This window comes from Charadrius vociferus, unplaced genomic scaffold (assembly GCF_000708025.1).
Source record: "Charadrius vociferus isolate BGI_N301 unplaced genomic scaffold, ASM70802v2 scaffold409, whole genome shotgun sequence".
NCBI classification, from domain to species: Eukaryota; Metazoa; Chordata; class Aves; order Charadriiformes; family Charadriidae; genus Charadrius; species Charadrius vociferus.
In genome coordinates, this window is record NW_009650082.1 from 308,589 (window position 1) to 325,522 (window position 16,934).

Consider the following 16,934-nt stretch of genomic DNA (forward strand, 5'->3'; position numbering starts at 1 on the left):
AAAACTGTGACTTACAACTGGTGTCACTTATATTTATCAACTCCAGAAGCAGACAGCCATCTTTTAATGACTAAGTATTTAAGTCAAATTTGGGGGGCTCTTTTTTTTTTTTTTAAATGAATTTAACAGACAAATTGCATGTAAGTATTATAAAGCTTCAGTTCAGTTTTCCACTTCTGTGTTCTCTTTCAAGCTCACAGATAAGAACTGAGGAAAAAAATCTAGGGGTCAGTCTTTTTCATCAAATGATATTAAAACTATGTTGCAAACAGCTTTCAGAAAAAAAAAAAAAGGCAAATATTTATGTTCAGATAAACTAAGCTTGCTTCCTATCTCAGGAAGTATATCATCCTCAACTTTTAAAATAAAATAAAAAAAACAACAGTAAGAAGTTACAGAATCCTGACCCTCTCCACAAAATGTACATAGACACATTTCATTCAAAGTTTTCCCAGGGTTACACCTGCAATATTTTATTTGCATCACATCAGGGCACTAAACTGTAACGATACAAGTTCAAAAAACTATTTTGTACAGAAGACCTAAGCGCACTGTTCCCCCAGCCTACAACTGCTCAGAGAGGTGACAAACCCCAAGGTAAGAGAGGCACGGGAAGCCTTCCAGCTGTCAGGAAGACTACTGAAATATCTGAAGTGTAATGAGAAGGCAAGGATGAAAAATGAATTTATATAAGGTTCATTATCTTTATTTGAAATACTGGTTGTACTTTAACAACAGCTAGGCGCTCACCCCCCATCATCCTCTGCAAGCTATGCAAAAGCATTATAAGTACGATACCACATGTGTAATTTGGCTTCTGTATGAATTGTGATTGAAGTTAATGATCACTGTAAACAGTCAGGTTTCAAACAAGCTACAAGAAGTGAGAAAGCTAGCTTAGAGGATTATCTTCAGCAACTCTTCAAAGAAAGAGCTGTCTTTCCGCTACTGGCCTGAAAAACCATACAAATAAAATTAAGAAACCAGTAACTAACCTTTTTAACTCCCAGAATATCTTCAATGAGCGTTGCAGTTTGTAGGAATGTCTTTTTGTTTGTCATCAGTGTAAACAGGAACAACACAAAGTCATTTCTTTCTGCCAATCGCCTCGTGACTCCTTCCGTCTAGAAAGCAGCAAGAAGCACACACAGACCCAGAGTCAGACCGCACCGTGAGAAGTCGTATGCTACAGGCACATGCAGGACAGTTTCACAGACGATGTGTTACTGAATCAGCTATTTCTGAAACCAGGAAACGTTGTGTTTACGGTGACCAAAACTAACTCCAGTCCCTGTTTGAAGTTAACATGACGCTTGCAAGAACTACAGGCTCCAGGATGAGAGGCTTCATCTCAAGGCAGTTGTTTACTTGCCTGAATTCAAAGTAAACACCGCATGCCTGGAAATACGTCAGAGAGGCTTGTCTCGGCTTTCCCATGCAAACCGTAACCAGCTCCATTTCACGGTATGTAAATGTAGTCCCCACATTCCTCCTAAACTGTCAGCATTGCTCTCAGCTAGGCAGGGTCTGAGGAACCAGAATCAAGCATTTGCCTTAATAAACTCGGTGATGAACCCAAAAGTCATGCTGAAGCATGAACTCGGCTTCATCACCGAGTTCATTATGGCCAGCTCTCACGCTCTGATCGCTGCTGAGACCGCGGCCAGTCCTTTCTGGAATTAAACACAAACTTAAAACTACATCCTTACCGCTTGCAAAGCTGTCTCTGGTATGTGACTGACATGCTAACAGTGCTCACAGAGCTAGTGTAGCTCAGATACTTCCTGAATATTTACATATAAGAGCAGTTAATGTTGCACACACATTTCTGTGATCCTGAACACTTATCATTCAAGATAGAGCAATAATACTGAAGCAAATTAAAACAGCAGCTAGTCTATAAATTGCAAACTTGTTTCTTAGCATATTACACTATTCACAGTTTGCAGAAGTTGCATTACCTATAGTTAAAACAAAAATATCATGTGTGTCAAGAGAAAAAGTGTTCCTTCTCTTCCCCCTCCCATGTGTACACAGATACTTAGTGATGAGAACATGATCTATTAAGACTCAAACTCTCAAGATTAGGCTGACGTCTTTGGAAAAGCTCCAAGCCAGTAACTGCCTTTTTAAAAATTTTTGTTAAGCAACGCTCCCTAGGTTATGACATAATAAAATGTGTGACTAAGTAAACAATCCTGAGGATGTTTCCTGCATGCATAATCTGAGGAATGTGCTTTTAGCTTCAGAATTTTAATGGCAAGGTATTTCAATAGGCCTTTAACCCAGCATCTTCCTTAGCACTGATCTGCCATCAGCTAAACTGAATTAATATTCAGCACATAAACTAGTTGGAGGATCAACTTAAAATACTTTGCCAGCACCATTACTGAACAAGACCGGCTGTATCTCGGGTTAGTAAGCATCCACTTTCAGTTTCAAATTTTAAGTTTGACAACAACAAAGGCTGACACAGCTTTCCTGTGGAAACACAGATACAGAAAGATCCCAACAAGAGTATTTAAACTTGACAATGTGGCTAAGAAAACAGAAATTATTTGAGTAACACAAAAAAAAATTATAGGGTGGTCCAGTATTTAACTGAAGGAACGCTAATGAAAAGTTACAGAGCAAGTTTAAAATATGCTTAGAAGAGTCTGTATGTTGTTTTATCAAGTGGCACGTGTAAAACATGACCTACAGACCACCCTTCCACAGCAGATGTACTTACACATATACACGTGTTGTACAGTATGCTTAAACAGTCCTTGATGAGGTCATCGCTTACTGCAAAGGAGAAAACAGACATTCACTAGCTATACATTGCCAAGAAACACTAACTTCCACAGTAGTGACGTGAACAGCTATAAAATGGGAGAGAATTTCAGGCGAACTGCTACCTCAGATCATATATGGAACTGCCTTGGAGGACAGAAGCCAGAGGAAGAAACACTGTACCCGACCTGTTCACGTGATTTCTTCCAAAACTACTATCAGCACTGCCTAGGAGCACAGACAGAGATGTACTTGTGGTCTAGTGCACTTCTTAGTCACACACAAAAGGAAACAACAGGGGTGTAAAGAGTATTTTAGGAAAAATATCACAGATCAGCCCAAAAATTGTCCACATGAGAAACTGCTGAGACACATATTAGTTCCAATTATTAAGCATGGGGTGGAAAAAAAGGATAGTTCATGCAGTTTTCTCCAGGCAGTATCAGGAATTCACAGCAAAGCCTTCTATCTGATTTACTCCAGCATTTCAATATTTAAAATGTTTTCAGTACAGACATACAACAGCTGCCTCTAGCTCAAGTTCAAGTTATTCACCTTTGAAGTTCCCTGGCTGGCGGGCATGGAGTGTACCATGACATTTCCGTTCCTCAGAAGGGTTTAGGGAACCAGCAGAATCACAGGCGGAAGAAATGAAAACACTAAACTAAAGCTGCTCCAGCAGGAAAGTTGCGCTGAAGCTACCGTGCCCCACTGGCAAATTCTCCTTATAGCCACTTGGAAATTAGTAGTCACTGTGACTAGGGCAGGAAAAGAACATACTTCTCATTATCTCACAATCTCTATAACTCCTATTACATAAACAATGTTTTGTGGCTCATTATTAATAATTGTGAACCATAACTATAGCCACGGTAACAATAAAAGTTTCCAGGGACTGCAGATTTACTGCACTGAGAGAAGTATGTTACGCTGAGTGCATGAATACTCCTGAGCTGTGCTTTGCACCAGGTGACTATCCTAAATCCCATCCTGAATCAGTACAACAGAGAACAAAGAAACCAATGATTCATTTAGGAACAGGAAATTGCTGGTATGGATATACAGTAACAGAAAAATAGAATAATTTCTGTCTGAATAAGGACACAAGGCAAGAATAAAAAAAAAAAAAACAAAAACATTAAGCACCTCTTTACTTACTTTTCTGTTTCTTTTTCTGTGTAATAAGAGTTGGTCTCATGAGAATTTCTACTAAAAGCTGTAACAACAAGATAGAGAATTAAGGAAATAATCATTGGGATGCAAATAACCAATTAATTTGTCAGTGACAAATCCAAACTTAGTCCTGTCTCTGCTGAAGTCACAGAGGTGAATAATGGAAGCTCTACAATCACTGGTATCAAAATCACACTGACAAAAAATAGTTGTATTTACCCTAAAGAAATAGTAACAGTTGAATAAAACAATCTCTCACTGGCAAGTTTTAAAGAATTTGAGTCTGCAAAGAATATAATTTCATATGCATCCAGATAACATCAAGGATGGCTATCACACATCTCCCAAAATAGTGAATCTTTAGCAATAATCTGCAGAGCTGCATATTCTACAAAGGCTCTCCCTAAATCTTGCTGGGCTTCAAAATACATTTCAGATCCAGACATAACAGAACTTAGTTGCTCCAGACTTTAATCTCACCAATAAAGAGCAAGCCACTGCTTGTGTACCTGTACCTTGTATGTATACTTACATATATATTTATGCATATGCGAAGTGTTGTCTCATTTCTATTTAAGGAATGTAACAGTCAGCTTTTCAAGTCTAGGACTACGGTTCTGATACATGTAGAACTGAATTTTTTAGTTGTTCTAGCCTATACCACTGGTTTATTTTGAAATGTTAAAAAAAATAGCAGCTTATTTAAAAAGTAGAGTTATCCACTAGAAGGAAGTGATGACTTCTGCAAGAAATATTGCAAAAAGCCCCTAGAGTTTTAAAATTCAGCTTAAAATTGTTAAGAGCAATGTAGGCATCACCCAGTCAAATCATGTCAACTGACAACATACTTAGTTTTACAACTTGCTCTGTCTATTTGTCCCAACTTAACTTTACCCTTCTTTTAATGAACTACCTACCCAGACACAGAGGAAAACATCTGATAGCACCGGAGGCGCTGCCCACATTTTAAGGGCTGACAAATAAAAAAATGGGCAACTTTAAAGAGGAATATCCATTTTCCAGTAATACTTGTAATAGTAGCTGTAGCATCAGTAGGGTAGAGAAAAATGACTGCAGCAGTAATGTAGTGCTCATATTAATGGCTCGCGTTTTAGGAGAAGAATGCACACCTCAAGGCTCAGTACCCGAGATAAGCATCCAAAGATATCCCTATGAACTTGGGATGCAGGCCACCTTTCTTCTCCTGGGAAAGAACAGCTACTGCAAAAGACTGTCTTTTAAGAGTGGCCACACTCATGATCACTCCTGCCTTGCCACAGAGTGGACCTTTTCAGCTAGTATTTTTTTTTTTCCTGGTCAATACTATAACCCACCACGTATTTATCACCTTATTCTTGCAGAACTGGTATGCTCCTCACATACCCTCCAGGGACTGGACTGCAGTGGTGTGAGACACTCCTTGGAGAGGGCTTTCTTCAGCCATCCTACTGAAACTGCAACAGTATGCAGCAAGAAGCGCAAGAGTCCAATTGCAGAAAGAGAACAGGTAAGAGGATGCCTCACCAGAGGCAGAAGGAGCAGAAAGGGAGTTATAAGAGCTCATTTCTTAGAATGGGGTTGCATTCAGGTCCAAAGTCCACATGGCACGTGTATCATTTCATGTGTTTGTACTCTCAGGTAATATTTTACATGTATTCATATAAAGGGAGGAGACACAAACGTACTTTTGCTCTTCCTTGACGCAAAGGCTGTCAGAATCCAAAAATATTTTAAAGAATCACACATTATAGCACCCAGAGTACACTGCAAATTTAGCATCCTTCAAAGTTGCTTATGCTTCACAGATTGAAATACTGCAATACAGAATAAGCATGTGGCACACACAGAACCAGGAGATTAGACTACTTCCCTTTCAAGTCCTAGAGTAGGACTTTCAAAAACCCATCGCACCGGCTTCTACTACTGCCTTTAACCAGATTAAACCCACGTGTATCAGCCAAATCTCTGGCCATAGTACCAGGTAATTACAGTGCATCTCAAATGTACCATCTCCAGCCCAAGGAAAAAAAATAAACAAAACCAACCAACAAACCCCAACCAAACAAACCAAAAACCCCACGCCAACACACACTTATTTAAATATGACACATAAAGCCATTTTCTGTGCATCCTTACGTTAAAAGCACTTCTACAGGAAGTATCACTATTTCCCTTTAAAACCAGGGGAAATTTAGAATGTTTTCATACAATGTTCTAAATTTGCTTTGGTAACTGAAGACTTTTGTCCTCAGCTGATAGAATACCAGCAATTAAACCAGTGCTAATTTCAAAACAACATAACTCAAATACAAGTTTTACTTAAGTAAAGGCAGTATGCTTAGTGTAACAAGAGAGAAGTAGCAAAGACACTGTTTAGTTAGACCAAATTATAAAAAAAAAAAAGGGAAGAAAATGCCCATTAGTTTATCGGAAAATACAAATCATACATTTCTAATGCAAGCTAAGATCCCAGAGTCTGTCAGCATAAAACTGAGCAAACTTGGGTATTTGTGTAACGTAGAATTAAAACAAATAAACAAAAAGATAAATTGCCAGAATGTCTACAGAAACCTTGCAGTTCTGTTTAAAAACTTTTCCATAGATGAAGTACTCCGCACTGGATGCCAACAATAAACATAGACAACCTGGCTAAGAGAGTGCCTGAGGGTGCTTAAAAAACTACCACATATCCTTCAGTAGTACGCGAAATTCTCAGTGCTCTGGTACCAACTGTAGTATTTAATCTCACCAACTAGAAATCATTTGAAACTGTTTTCCTTGGGAACCTAGAGGTCTCAACTTTTTTAAGTTAAGAACAGACCACCTGAAGAAACAGCCAGATCTTCTGTATCAAAAGCATCTCACTTTTGATGATGCGATACCTTGGAAAATACACCCTTTTCCCATTTTGGTTAACGGAAACAGGCACAATACTAACGCTTAACATCAAATTGGTAAAGTCAATCTGTAGCTTGCATTTAGAAGCTTCCAAGGTCTCAAGACCTCACTTACAGATTTCTCAGTGGTATGACTATCATGCAGAAATCTTTTGACATCGTTGAAAAAACACACTTACATCGACTCCTCCAAATAAGTCAAATGTGTATGTATTTGGAAAAGTGGACTCTTGAGCAGCTTTTCTATCTTCTGTAACAAATGCCATGGCTTCCATTGAAAGAAGTGGAGAAATTTCCTGCATACAATAAAAAAAAAAGGTGGTTCAAAAAGGAAACTGTTCATCAGTGTAAACACAATCGTCTCTGACTATCGGTGTGATCTACTGACTAATCAATTACATGAATTCCCAGCTCTTATCTACCAGCTAATTCACAGATACTATCATGCAAACAGTTTCAAAAATTAGTTAGAGTATGATCACAGCAGAGTTTAAAGAAAGGCACAACAAAATAACCCCTAGCTTTCAGAAGAACAGTGTAGATAGTACCTTTAAGATGCTTTGGCACTGGGAGAAATCGCTGTTTGGGTGGCTATGTTCATACAGCTTTTGCAACAGTAAGGGAATCCCATTCCATTTTGCTTGTTTATCTCTCTCCTTTAACAAGGCCTCTGTGATCTGCAACAAAGGAAGAATATAATTCCCATGTGTCTGATGCTTTACAACTCGGAAAACATCCTTATCACCGCCCCAAAATATCAACATCAGAATATCACAGAAAAATAGTTTATTGTAGAGACTACCATTACAGAATCCAGTACCTCTTTCCATGCAGCCACTTATCCAGGACTGGTAGCTGCAGAATTTTAGAGATGGTCAAAGTATCTTAAGCAGGACAAGGCTTAAAGCAGATGTTATCATTTCCAGTACTTAATCTCATTCCGTATTTTTATATTGATCATGTATTTTTAAATAGGAACACATTAGTCTCTAAATAATTCCACTAGTAGAACTCCAATTGGCAAGTCAATGAAGGAGGAAATGGGTGCCCTTGACACTATCAAAAATTACACTGGTCTAAGGTAGACAGAACACTGAAGACGGAAAGGCTTCCTTACTCGTTACATTCAGCTAGCAATGAGTATCTCCTCAGCCAAGTCCCTGAAGCCATTATTGGTCACGGCAATGACCCAAACCACTAAGATTTACAAGCAGATTCCAGGAGAACGTATCAAAGATACAGTGAAAATTTCCTCTGTAGTCTTGGGTTGGTTATAAATGGAAACCAACAACTAAATCAGTAGAACAACACTGGCACTACCCTCTGAGAAGCAAGCTGCAAGCACAAAAAAGAACACCTTAGCATTTACTACTACATTTGTGCAAACTTTCTCCAATTTTCCTCTTCCACCCAAAATATATATATAAAAACCCCCTCAATATTCACTACTACATTTTACACCTGAAAAGAAATGAAGTAACAGCACAAGACAGGATTCCACTTAGAGCCCACAAAAGATGTTTTGAAGCCTGAACGCTTCCAGGTTACTGCCAGCAGATGCTGTAAAGGAGCAGCTCTTCATTACAGTTCACCATCCAGTTAATGCAGACCAAAATTTAACCCCCTTCCTTAACAATGCTTCAGAGGTACCTAGACCAACCCCAAAATAGGGGCTTATCCTTGTACAGAAAGGTAAGGCAGACAACAGTAATTATAGCCAGCAGGATTTCTGGCTGGCTTTACAATATTTGTATGTGCCCTCCAAATAAAACCAAATAAAAGAAACCCCAATCCTCTGGCCAGTGAGACTGCATCTCATTGCAACACTTGTGGATTTTCTCTTACTCCTACGTCTAAACCTCCAAGCTGCTCTCATTCTGCGCAAGTCGCTCCTCCAACCTTTCTGTAGTTAACTTGCATTGTTTCCCTCCAGCGTGCTTAAATGTTCAATGTTAATAGTTAACAGCCAGGAAATCTTGCCTCTTATTGTTTCAGCCAAGACATCCTTCTCAGATACACCTCAGTGTACGATTCCAAAGGGCCATTCAATTCCCGATTAGACAATTATATGCAAACGTACTCCAATTTTTGACCGAGAATTTAACCCTTTTCTCCACTTGTTAGACAGCACACAGAAGACCAGAAAAGGGATGCAAGCACATAAAAACTCAGACCGGCAAAGTTAGCTGCTATGGATCCTCAGCCTTCTCCTAAGCTTCCCAGATACTTAGGGTTCTTTTCCTGATGAAATATCCAAATTTGTACATAACTAAGAATTTCAAAGCTCCTGAAGTATCAGGTTTTCTCGCTACAAGGGGTGACAGAAGAGGCATGAACAAACCCGTGACATGAAACTCTCTCCAGTTTTTAACTTTTCTCTGCTTTCTGACTCATGAATAAGACTAATCAACCAGCACTGCTGGAGAATGACACAGAGTTCCTTCTGAGGAGGCCATTCACCCAAGAAATGGCAGGATGAAACCATAAAGGCAAAACGGTTTCTCATCGTTTGGACTGCGAGTAATGGGTCAGCTCCTTGAAAGTCACAAATTTCCATTTCTCCCTGTAATACCCAGCCCAGAGAGAGGGAGAGGAGCTCTACCACTAGCCCATCGCAGTGTGGGAGGAGTACACAACCCCACAACTGGCAGGAGGAACCGATTAATTGCTGGGTAAAGTACAAAGAACGTGCCACAAAATGTCAGGGAAAGAATCCAACTCTCCACCTCCAGGTGATGCGGAAGATACCACGGGCATTGACGATGTGCACGGCCGCAATCTGGGGTTTCAGCAGCACAGCGCAGAATTCAGCATCCAAGCGCTCTCAGAAAAGGCCTTAATCGATGTTAAAACCTTCTCCCTAATAGCACATTTGTTGTTCGCACGTATGCTTCTTGGTTTGGGGCAGGATCCATCTCCATTCTCATTTCTGTAGTAGTAGGTCTTCCTCTCCCTGCCCCAGCCTGTGAGAGGCAGCCACTTATGCTGATCTGCAGAAAACTTCGAGAACTGAAATTCTGAAAGAATGAAGCAAATGTTTCCTCACTCTCATCTTCTTTTAACTGCTTTCAAAAAAAAAAAAAAAAAAAAAAAGTTTTTCTTTCTCTTGATTTAATACATGTCTTTGGTTTCATTGCAGGCTCTAGCTTGTGGTCCCTATTCTGTATTTATGAGGCTGCCCTGGCTCTGAATATTTCCATTGTGGCGGGGCGGTATTTGCAACGCAAAGATTTTTGGATTCTGTGGAGGGATTAAAATTCAATTAGATTGTATGGAGCTGTCTTTCTTTACAACCATTTTGGTTAAAAACTGGATCTCATGATTTCTGTAATAGCAGCTAGTCAACAGTTTTCATTTATAAGCAAAGTCAGTTTCCTTCTTGCTCTTTTTGGGCAGACATTATTGAATAGTCATCAAAATTAGAACTGGGTCTTTTGGGGCCCCTTCTCCAGCATTTTTTTTTTGGGCTCATCCAAGTAGGATAAACTCAATCCAACACTGATTTCTCAGAAATTTTCTTCATTCACCGAACAGCTCTGGATAAAATCTCTGAAATCTTGCATACGAAGCTTGAGAAGTTCGATACTATCTAGCAAGAAGGGGAGGCTGCAGAAGCCCAGCTGGAAACGGCATCAGTTAAAAGAAAGGGCGTACCTAAGCGGTGGTTGCAGGGGTTACGAACCGTCACGCCTTATTGGCATTAGAAGATGGCAGAGTAAGCACCAATTACTGGGAAAACAAAAGAACCAGCATCTAAACTTCCCTCCCACCCAGGTACGGTAAACCAAACTGGTACAAACACAGAGACTCCACACAGTCATTTCTCAGAAGTTTCCTGTAACACGTCCAAGTTCTGAATCACAAATGGAGAAACCCAGAGGACGGCCTGTTGTGGCTCTCCGGGAGCCTCTGAAACCCGGCAGCACGCGCCGGCTCCAGCCCGGGCACAGAGCTCCCAGCTGGTGTCGCAGTCCAAAGCGGTCTGTACCGCACCAGTTTTACACCGGCAGTTTCGTGAATGCTGTGATCAGACACGTAACCAGCCACGTCCTCCTCCTCCAGCTGTGCTGCTGAAGCCACGGCAGTGTGGGTTTGCTAGAAGGGCAATCCGAGCCTTCTGAGGACTGTAATACAGGGTTAAAAACGTGTCATCGATCCCCTCCATGACTGCAAGGTAGAGCAGAGCGAGTGGCTTCTCTTTAAAGTCTCCCGAAGGACCGGAGCCCAGGATTTCCCAGGAGATTACTCCAAAGATTGGTAACTACCATAGGAATACTTTCCTGCTACAGAGTTTAGGTAAATTTTGTGCATATTTTTTTCTTGAAAGTCTACAAAGGGCTGGACAAAGACACTACACAGAAATCTAAATATTTCTTTCAAATTTCTTTCTAATCCTCCTGTGTTATAAATCCTTTTAGAATGACGCAGCATCCACTAACATAATGGTCAATAAACAATTATGACTAATACCTAAATCTTTACCAAGTTATATTGTTACGTGTTAATATTTACCTAAATCCATCCCTTGATCAGTTTAGTTCCATTTTCCTTTCTCCCCCTCCGCTTTGCTGTAATATTTGCTGTTCATGTTCCTACCCACGCGTCCTGGTTTGAGGTAACAGAGAACCAATTTTCTTTTCAGTTAAGTCTCTTCTGTCAGTAACATTTGTTACTGGCCTGAGATCTCTCGTGGTTACGATTGCTTCAAGATCCCTTCCCTTCCAGTGAGGATTTTCCTTTCCATTTGTGTTCCTGCATTGTGACAATTTTCATTGCCCTACAAAGTAAACCTCTTATTTTCCCAGCCCTGTCTCCACTGCTTTTCTAAGCTGTGGTCAGTGACACATCTCCATGTCTTCCCATAGTTGCTGACAAACTGAAGGCCCAAGAGCACATGACAGTAAGAGAAATACCATTAGCCAACCCTCTCCTTTGCGCTGCCAGAGTAAGGGTAACAGCCTTCTAGTAAAATTTTGTCTTTAATTCACATTTTACCCTTTGAACATTCTACTGTCTTGCTCAACACTCACTACAGGAGGGTGTTTTAGAAGTGTTTTCTGTGATCTTTCAAAAAGCGAAAATAGTGACTCAGGTGTCCAAGCATCCTTTACAGCACTAAACAATTCATGCCGTGACAGACCCTACAGCTATGATGCATCAGTTGTAATTTTTCTTAATCCAATCTTTTGTTGCAATCATGCATTAAGCTAAGATTGGAAGCCCTTTAAAAAAAAGCGAAATTTCCATTCCTGGTATTTTCCATCACCACTTCTGAAGTATATATTCAAATGTTCTGAAAGTTGAAGAGGAAAAAGAGGCACAAGGTTACGGATCTCAAGAAACAGATGCAAGCCCATGGTCTCTACATATTTTTAATAAAATCGAAGCCTTTCCATATCCTTTCCTTCAAACCTTTTAGGCCGTACCTTTAAAAAACAGGAAACTAATATTTGTGCAATTAAATATTTAATTTTCCTCTGAACAGTAATAACTTAGGAAGTCATCTCTGACAGCCTGCCAGGAGAATGATTATTCGGTATTTTGGGGAGTGCCCCGTCATCCCAGCTCTTCATTACATTTTCCTTTTCAGTTGCTAACAAACATGTGTCAGTCTAGCCGAGCTGTCTCTTTCCTCACACAGCTTTTCACTAAAAAGCCTACAACCAAGGTAAATGACCCCCCCCCCAAGTTTTCATTTTAACCCAATGGCACACCACAGAAACACAACTTGTGGCCTACACAGCGATTCTGTAACGCGTTCCAAGGCAGAAGCTGTGAACTGCTACCCTGCAGCTGCGGGGCAGTAAACAAGGTGGCCAGTCACCACCTGGGTCTTCTGCACGTAAGCTCTGATCGAGAACATTTCAGAGCCCCCAAACTTTTATTCCTAAAAAGAAACTCTGCTGGTGATGTTAAGCTGGGAGAAGTCCACATAAGAGCACCTATTTCCAGCCCCTAGATTCTTCGAAGTGCAGATCAAGTTTCCCATAACCACGGTTTCTCCACAACCCTGGATGGAGCCCATCATCCTTTCTCCTGCCAAGCCAAAAGCCAGGCATGAACCCAAGGACACAGCGTCCTAGGATAAAACCTGCCATAGCTTCTAGCCAGGTCTAACCATCCCCGTGACTCCCAAACAACTGCTCTCTACTCGCCGTCACTCAAAGAAGAGTTACTCTACCAAGACACAGAACAGGTCTTGTGAATCTCAAAACCCCACAGTGCTCCTGAGAGCAGAACAACTCCAACACAGATGTTTAACACCAGCAGCTCTTCAAAAATACTACAGAATCTACCCATTAGTGATAAGCTACTAATGTTTGTTTTGATGATCTTACAGTCAGAGAAAAATAAATACAATAACATGTAAAATTATACTAACTTCTCAGTGATTACTTTCTCCTTGGAATTGACCAAGTTTTTTCTTTAATTCATTTTGAAAGAAAGCAAAAGCTGTGGCGATATCTAGGGAAAAGCAGAGGGGCGAGAAATATCACATCTACAACAGTTTTCTTCCCGCTCATCTTTAGTCACACAAAGTAAGACTACTGAAGTCCAACACGACCACTTTTGAGCATTTCTAGTGTATGACAGAGCTCTGGTCCCTGTTATATAAAAAGCGTGTCCAGGCTTTCCAATACTCGCTAGCTGTCCTCCGCTGAAGAGGTATAAGCCTGCTAAGACCCATACAATTAGAGCTACTAAAGTGGATTATATTCACGTGAATGTTTTTTGTTGGTGGTGGTGTAAGGAGGAAACAAAACTGATTAGAAAACAAAATATTTTCTCAGAGTTAGGTAACTACCACAGACTACTGATAACCTGGATGGTAGGAGCTGGAAATCTGGAATGTCTGGATGTCTGAAGCAGAAAATGTTTTCCTTTCACAGAGAGATTTTTTTCAGAGTGGATAGGGACTACCCTGCTACGGGAAGCATCTATTCCTAGGGATAGCAGATCACGAAATACCGCTGGAAAAACGGGCTCTTTTTTTCCGTTCTGATTGTTTAAGCTAAGCTTTGGCAATCCTGTGAGAGTGAGACCAGTGCTGACGATCTGCTCTTGGGACTGCACCAGAAGCACACTAGTTTGCCAACAAATCACTGGTTAGTCCATTACTATACTGCTCTGTCTACAGAGATTCACAGAGCTGCACCTAAATATCATCTGGTTTCATGTTATATATGTGCTTTTCACAGTTGGCTTGCAGCAGATGAAGTGTGTGCCCTCTTGCTACAGGAATTTGAGCTTGATCAGCTGAGCCAAAATGTTCCTTTGCCTTCAAGGAACCGCAGCATAAACCCCGTCAGGTCTTATTTGCAGTGCCTGTGTGCAACCAGCACCACTGTGCCAGGAGAGGGGCTACAAACCAGCCACTTCACCAGCAATATTTTTCCTTATTAGAAAACGCGTGTCACTTCTGGAAAGTTGCTCTGCTTCTACTTTACCAATATCTGAAAATCCCCTTTTCACCTGGTCTGTACTCCGTGCTAGGGCAAACCTCGATACAAGGTTATGCAATCTGATACCAGTGATTGAGGCGTGCAGAGGGCAGCAGCTGATGATAGCAATATGGCTAAAATGGATATAAGAACAGATACGACAATATCTACTGAAATCGGCTTTATCCATCGACCTTCTTCTTATTAATAATAAAGCAAAGAGACCAAGCGGCAAGAAAGCTGTGGGTCCTAGTAGGCCAGTACAGCAAGAACACACAAGGATCCAGATTTCAGAGCCTTAGTTGGCCTCAAAACTGCCAGATATTCAGGCAGCTGTTGCCGTCAAAAGTATTTTTATGTCCCTGTAAATCAGACTGATGAACCTTCAGATGTAGGCCTGTCACCAATTATCCTTACCAATGCAAAGATAAGCCCCTGCTTTCCTCATACAAAAATGGATCACCTAAAAGCAGTACGCAAAGCTTTGTTTAAGAATAAATGCCACTGCTGCCCACAAAAGGGTACTAATTGTCTCCCAGAGATCAGACGCTAAAATACAGTGACAACATTGCGGGAGAACACTACTCAGATGGCAGGCACCACAGCAAGGAACAGCCTTTCCCAGTCTCTCTCAATTAAGATCTTGAAAACGGTTTCGCTTCCTCATGGGATACCAGTGGTGCAGTCCATGCAGTGTATGACCCAAAACTTCCTTGCAAAGAATGGGAAGAAAGAGCTTGAAGGACATTCTCCTGACTTGTTCTTCTAGACCCCAACACAGCAGCTTGGAAACTTGATCTGCTCTCAGGCTTTTCAGGAGCAAATGAGTTTGAGAAACTTCAGCAAGGGCTAAGTTGCTCCTGCTGCTGCTGAGGAGTCAACTGCAGGAAAACCGTGAACGTTTCAATAAAAAATAGAACTTAAAGAAGAGCACCCAAAACTGCCTCGTACGTCTTTAAAAGTTACATCAAAGTGTTTTATATTTAGATCATCTACCAAAAAAAACCCAAAAAACTGCTTGAAGGTAAAAGTACAGAGACACACAATTTACAAAGTTCAAAATCATTCAGTGAGTTGTCCCCCCTGCACTGCCCCTCCCTTAGTCTAAATGTATTTTAAAATGTATTCCTACAGTGTTTATGAATGGCTGGGAGCCCTAGGCATCTTTGAGTCTTTCAGGGCAGCACAGTGATACCAAAATTCATAAAGTAAAGCAAACGAACAAAACCCCAGCAACAAAAAAACACCTCAAACTGGGGCATTACAAGGAGAAGGATGTAACTAGCAGAAGTTTCCTCGATTACTGTAAAAGCCTGGTCATTTGCTTCAGCAGTTATTTCCAACAATTCATAAAAACCTCAAAGTAAAACACAGTACCACTGCATTTCTCAGGCAAACCAAAGTCCAGAGCAGAGGTACCACCCTAACAGATTACATTGACTGGCAATGTTGTTACAGGTTTGTCTGACTTAAATCGCTCTGGTTGTAGGGGAGTGAGCAAGAGTATAGAGGTGGACAGGCAAGTTACTGTCTCAGTAACATGGTGCTTTGTCTACAAATACTCTCCTAAAACAATCCCACAGAAATAACTTCCTTCGCAAGAGACAATATCAGGTTTAAATCCATGCAAATGAGTTGCTTTTCTTAAGTATTAACCAAACTAGTATCTGAGCAAGCAGTACAATAAGGACAAAAGAGCTGTTAAAAATCACCTCCTGCTCTTTTACCTATCTCAGCTACAGAGCGAGGCACGGATATTTATGATGAACAAGTCTTCTCTTAGTAACTGCTCAGAATCCCTGTTAATGAAGGAAAATATTGTTGTCTGCACTAGTGAAAACCACTTACAGAAATCCCTTTTCTTAATTCCATTTCAACTCTTTTAAGGTACTTTAGCTCAATAAATCATCACCCAAATGAATGCAAGTTCTTTATACTATGCTTCAATTTCCAAGTCTTTGCACCACTTCGCATTTAATCTGTAAAATAAATGCTAATTAATCTTTATAAAAAGAAATGAATAGTCCATTATCCATGAGCAGCTTCTTAAAAAAGCCAGCACAAGCACACGATACACATAAGCCTAGGTTAACAAGCTGATTTCATTTCTCAATATTTCCCAGCATCATCAACTGGGAAAGATGACAAATTGGAAATAGACTTGGAATAGTTTCATGGAAAACCACCAGTGTAAAGCCTACCCTATTTCAGAGCTAAAAGGTCTTCTGAGCTCCCGTATCATGAGGTTGCCTTTGTCCACCAAATACGCTTAAATTTTGATGCTGCATTGTTAGGGTTCCAAGCAGAGCTTCCATTCTTTGCAGGAGAAAGCCACAACCTCTACACCAACCAAAGCAAGAAAGGAGGACGGCCCTTTCACAGCATGGCAAATGCTCGTCCTGCTCCACAGCCCTTCTACAGGGAGACCCGAGGATGGGGAGGAGGGAGCACGAAGACACAGAGGCGTCCTTCTTCCCCACCGCGTGTGGCTGCAGGGCCATCCCTCCGGTGCCAGGGCCGGTGCCGGGCGGGCAGAGGAGGACGGAGAGCGCTCCAGACCGAGCAGAGAGAGGCGGTTTGGCCCGGTGCTGCCTCCAAGCAGACCTGGCGGCAGGCCCCGCTAGGCCGGCCGGCTCTTCCCGGCCTC

The 16,934-nt window shown here is 41.0% G+C and overlaps 1 protein-coding gene across 1 annotated transcript in view; it reads right to left on the bottom strand.

Annotated features, from left to right (window-relative positions):
- The window catches only part of TRPC4AP (transient receptor potential cation channel, subfamily C, member 4 associated protein), a 29,242-nt gene extending 19,640 nt beyond the window's left edge, over positions 1-9,602 (bottom strand). The window contains exons 1-6 of the mRNA XM_009892109.1: positions 9,594-9,602; positions 7,394-7,522; positions 7,025-7,141; positions 3,934-3,991; positions 2,732-2,787; positions 996-1,124 (exon numbers count right to left, since the gene is read on the bottom strand). Of these exons, the coding sequence (XP_009890411.1) occupies positions 996-1,124; positions 2,732-2,787; positions 3,934-3,991; positions 7,025-7,141; positions 7,394-7,522; positions 9,594-9,602 (498 nt within the window). The remainder of the gene's footprint in view (positions 1-995; positions 1,125-2,731; positions 2,788-3,933; positions 3,992-7,024; positions 7,142-7,393; positions 7,523-9,593) is intronic.
- Positions 9,603-16,934: the final 7,332 nt, after the last annotated feature.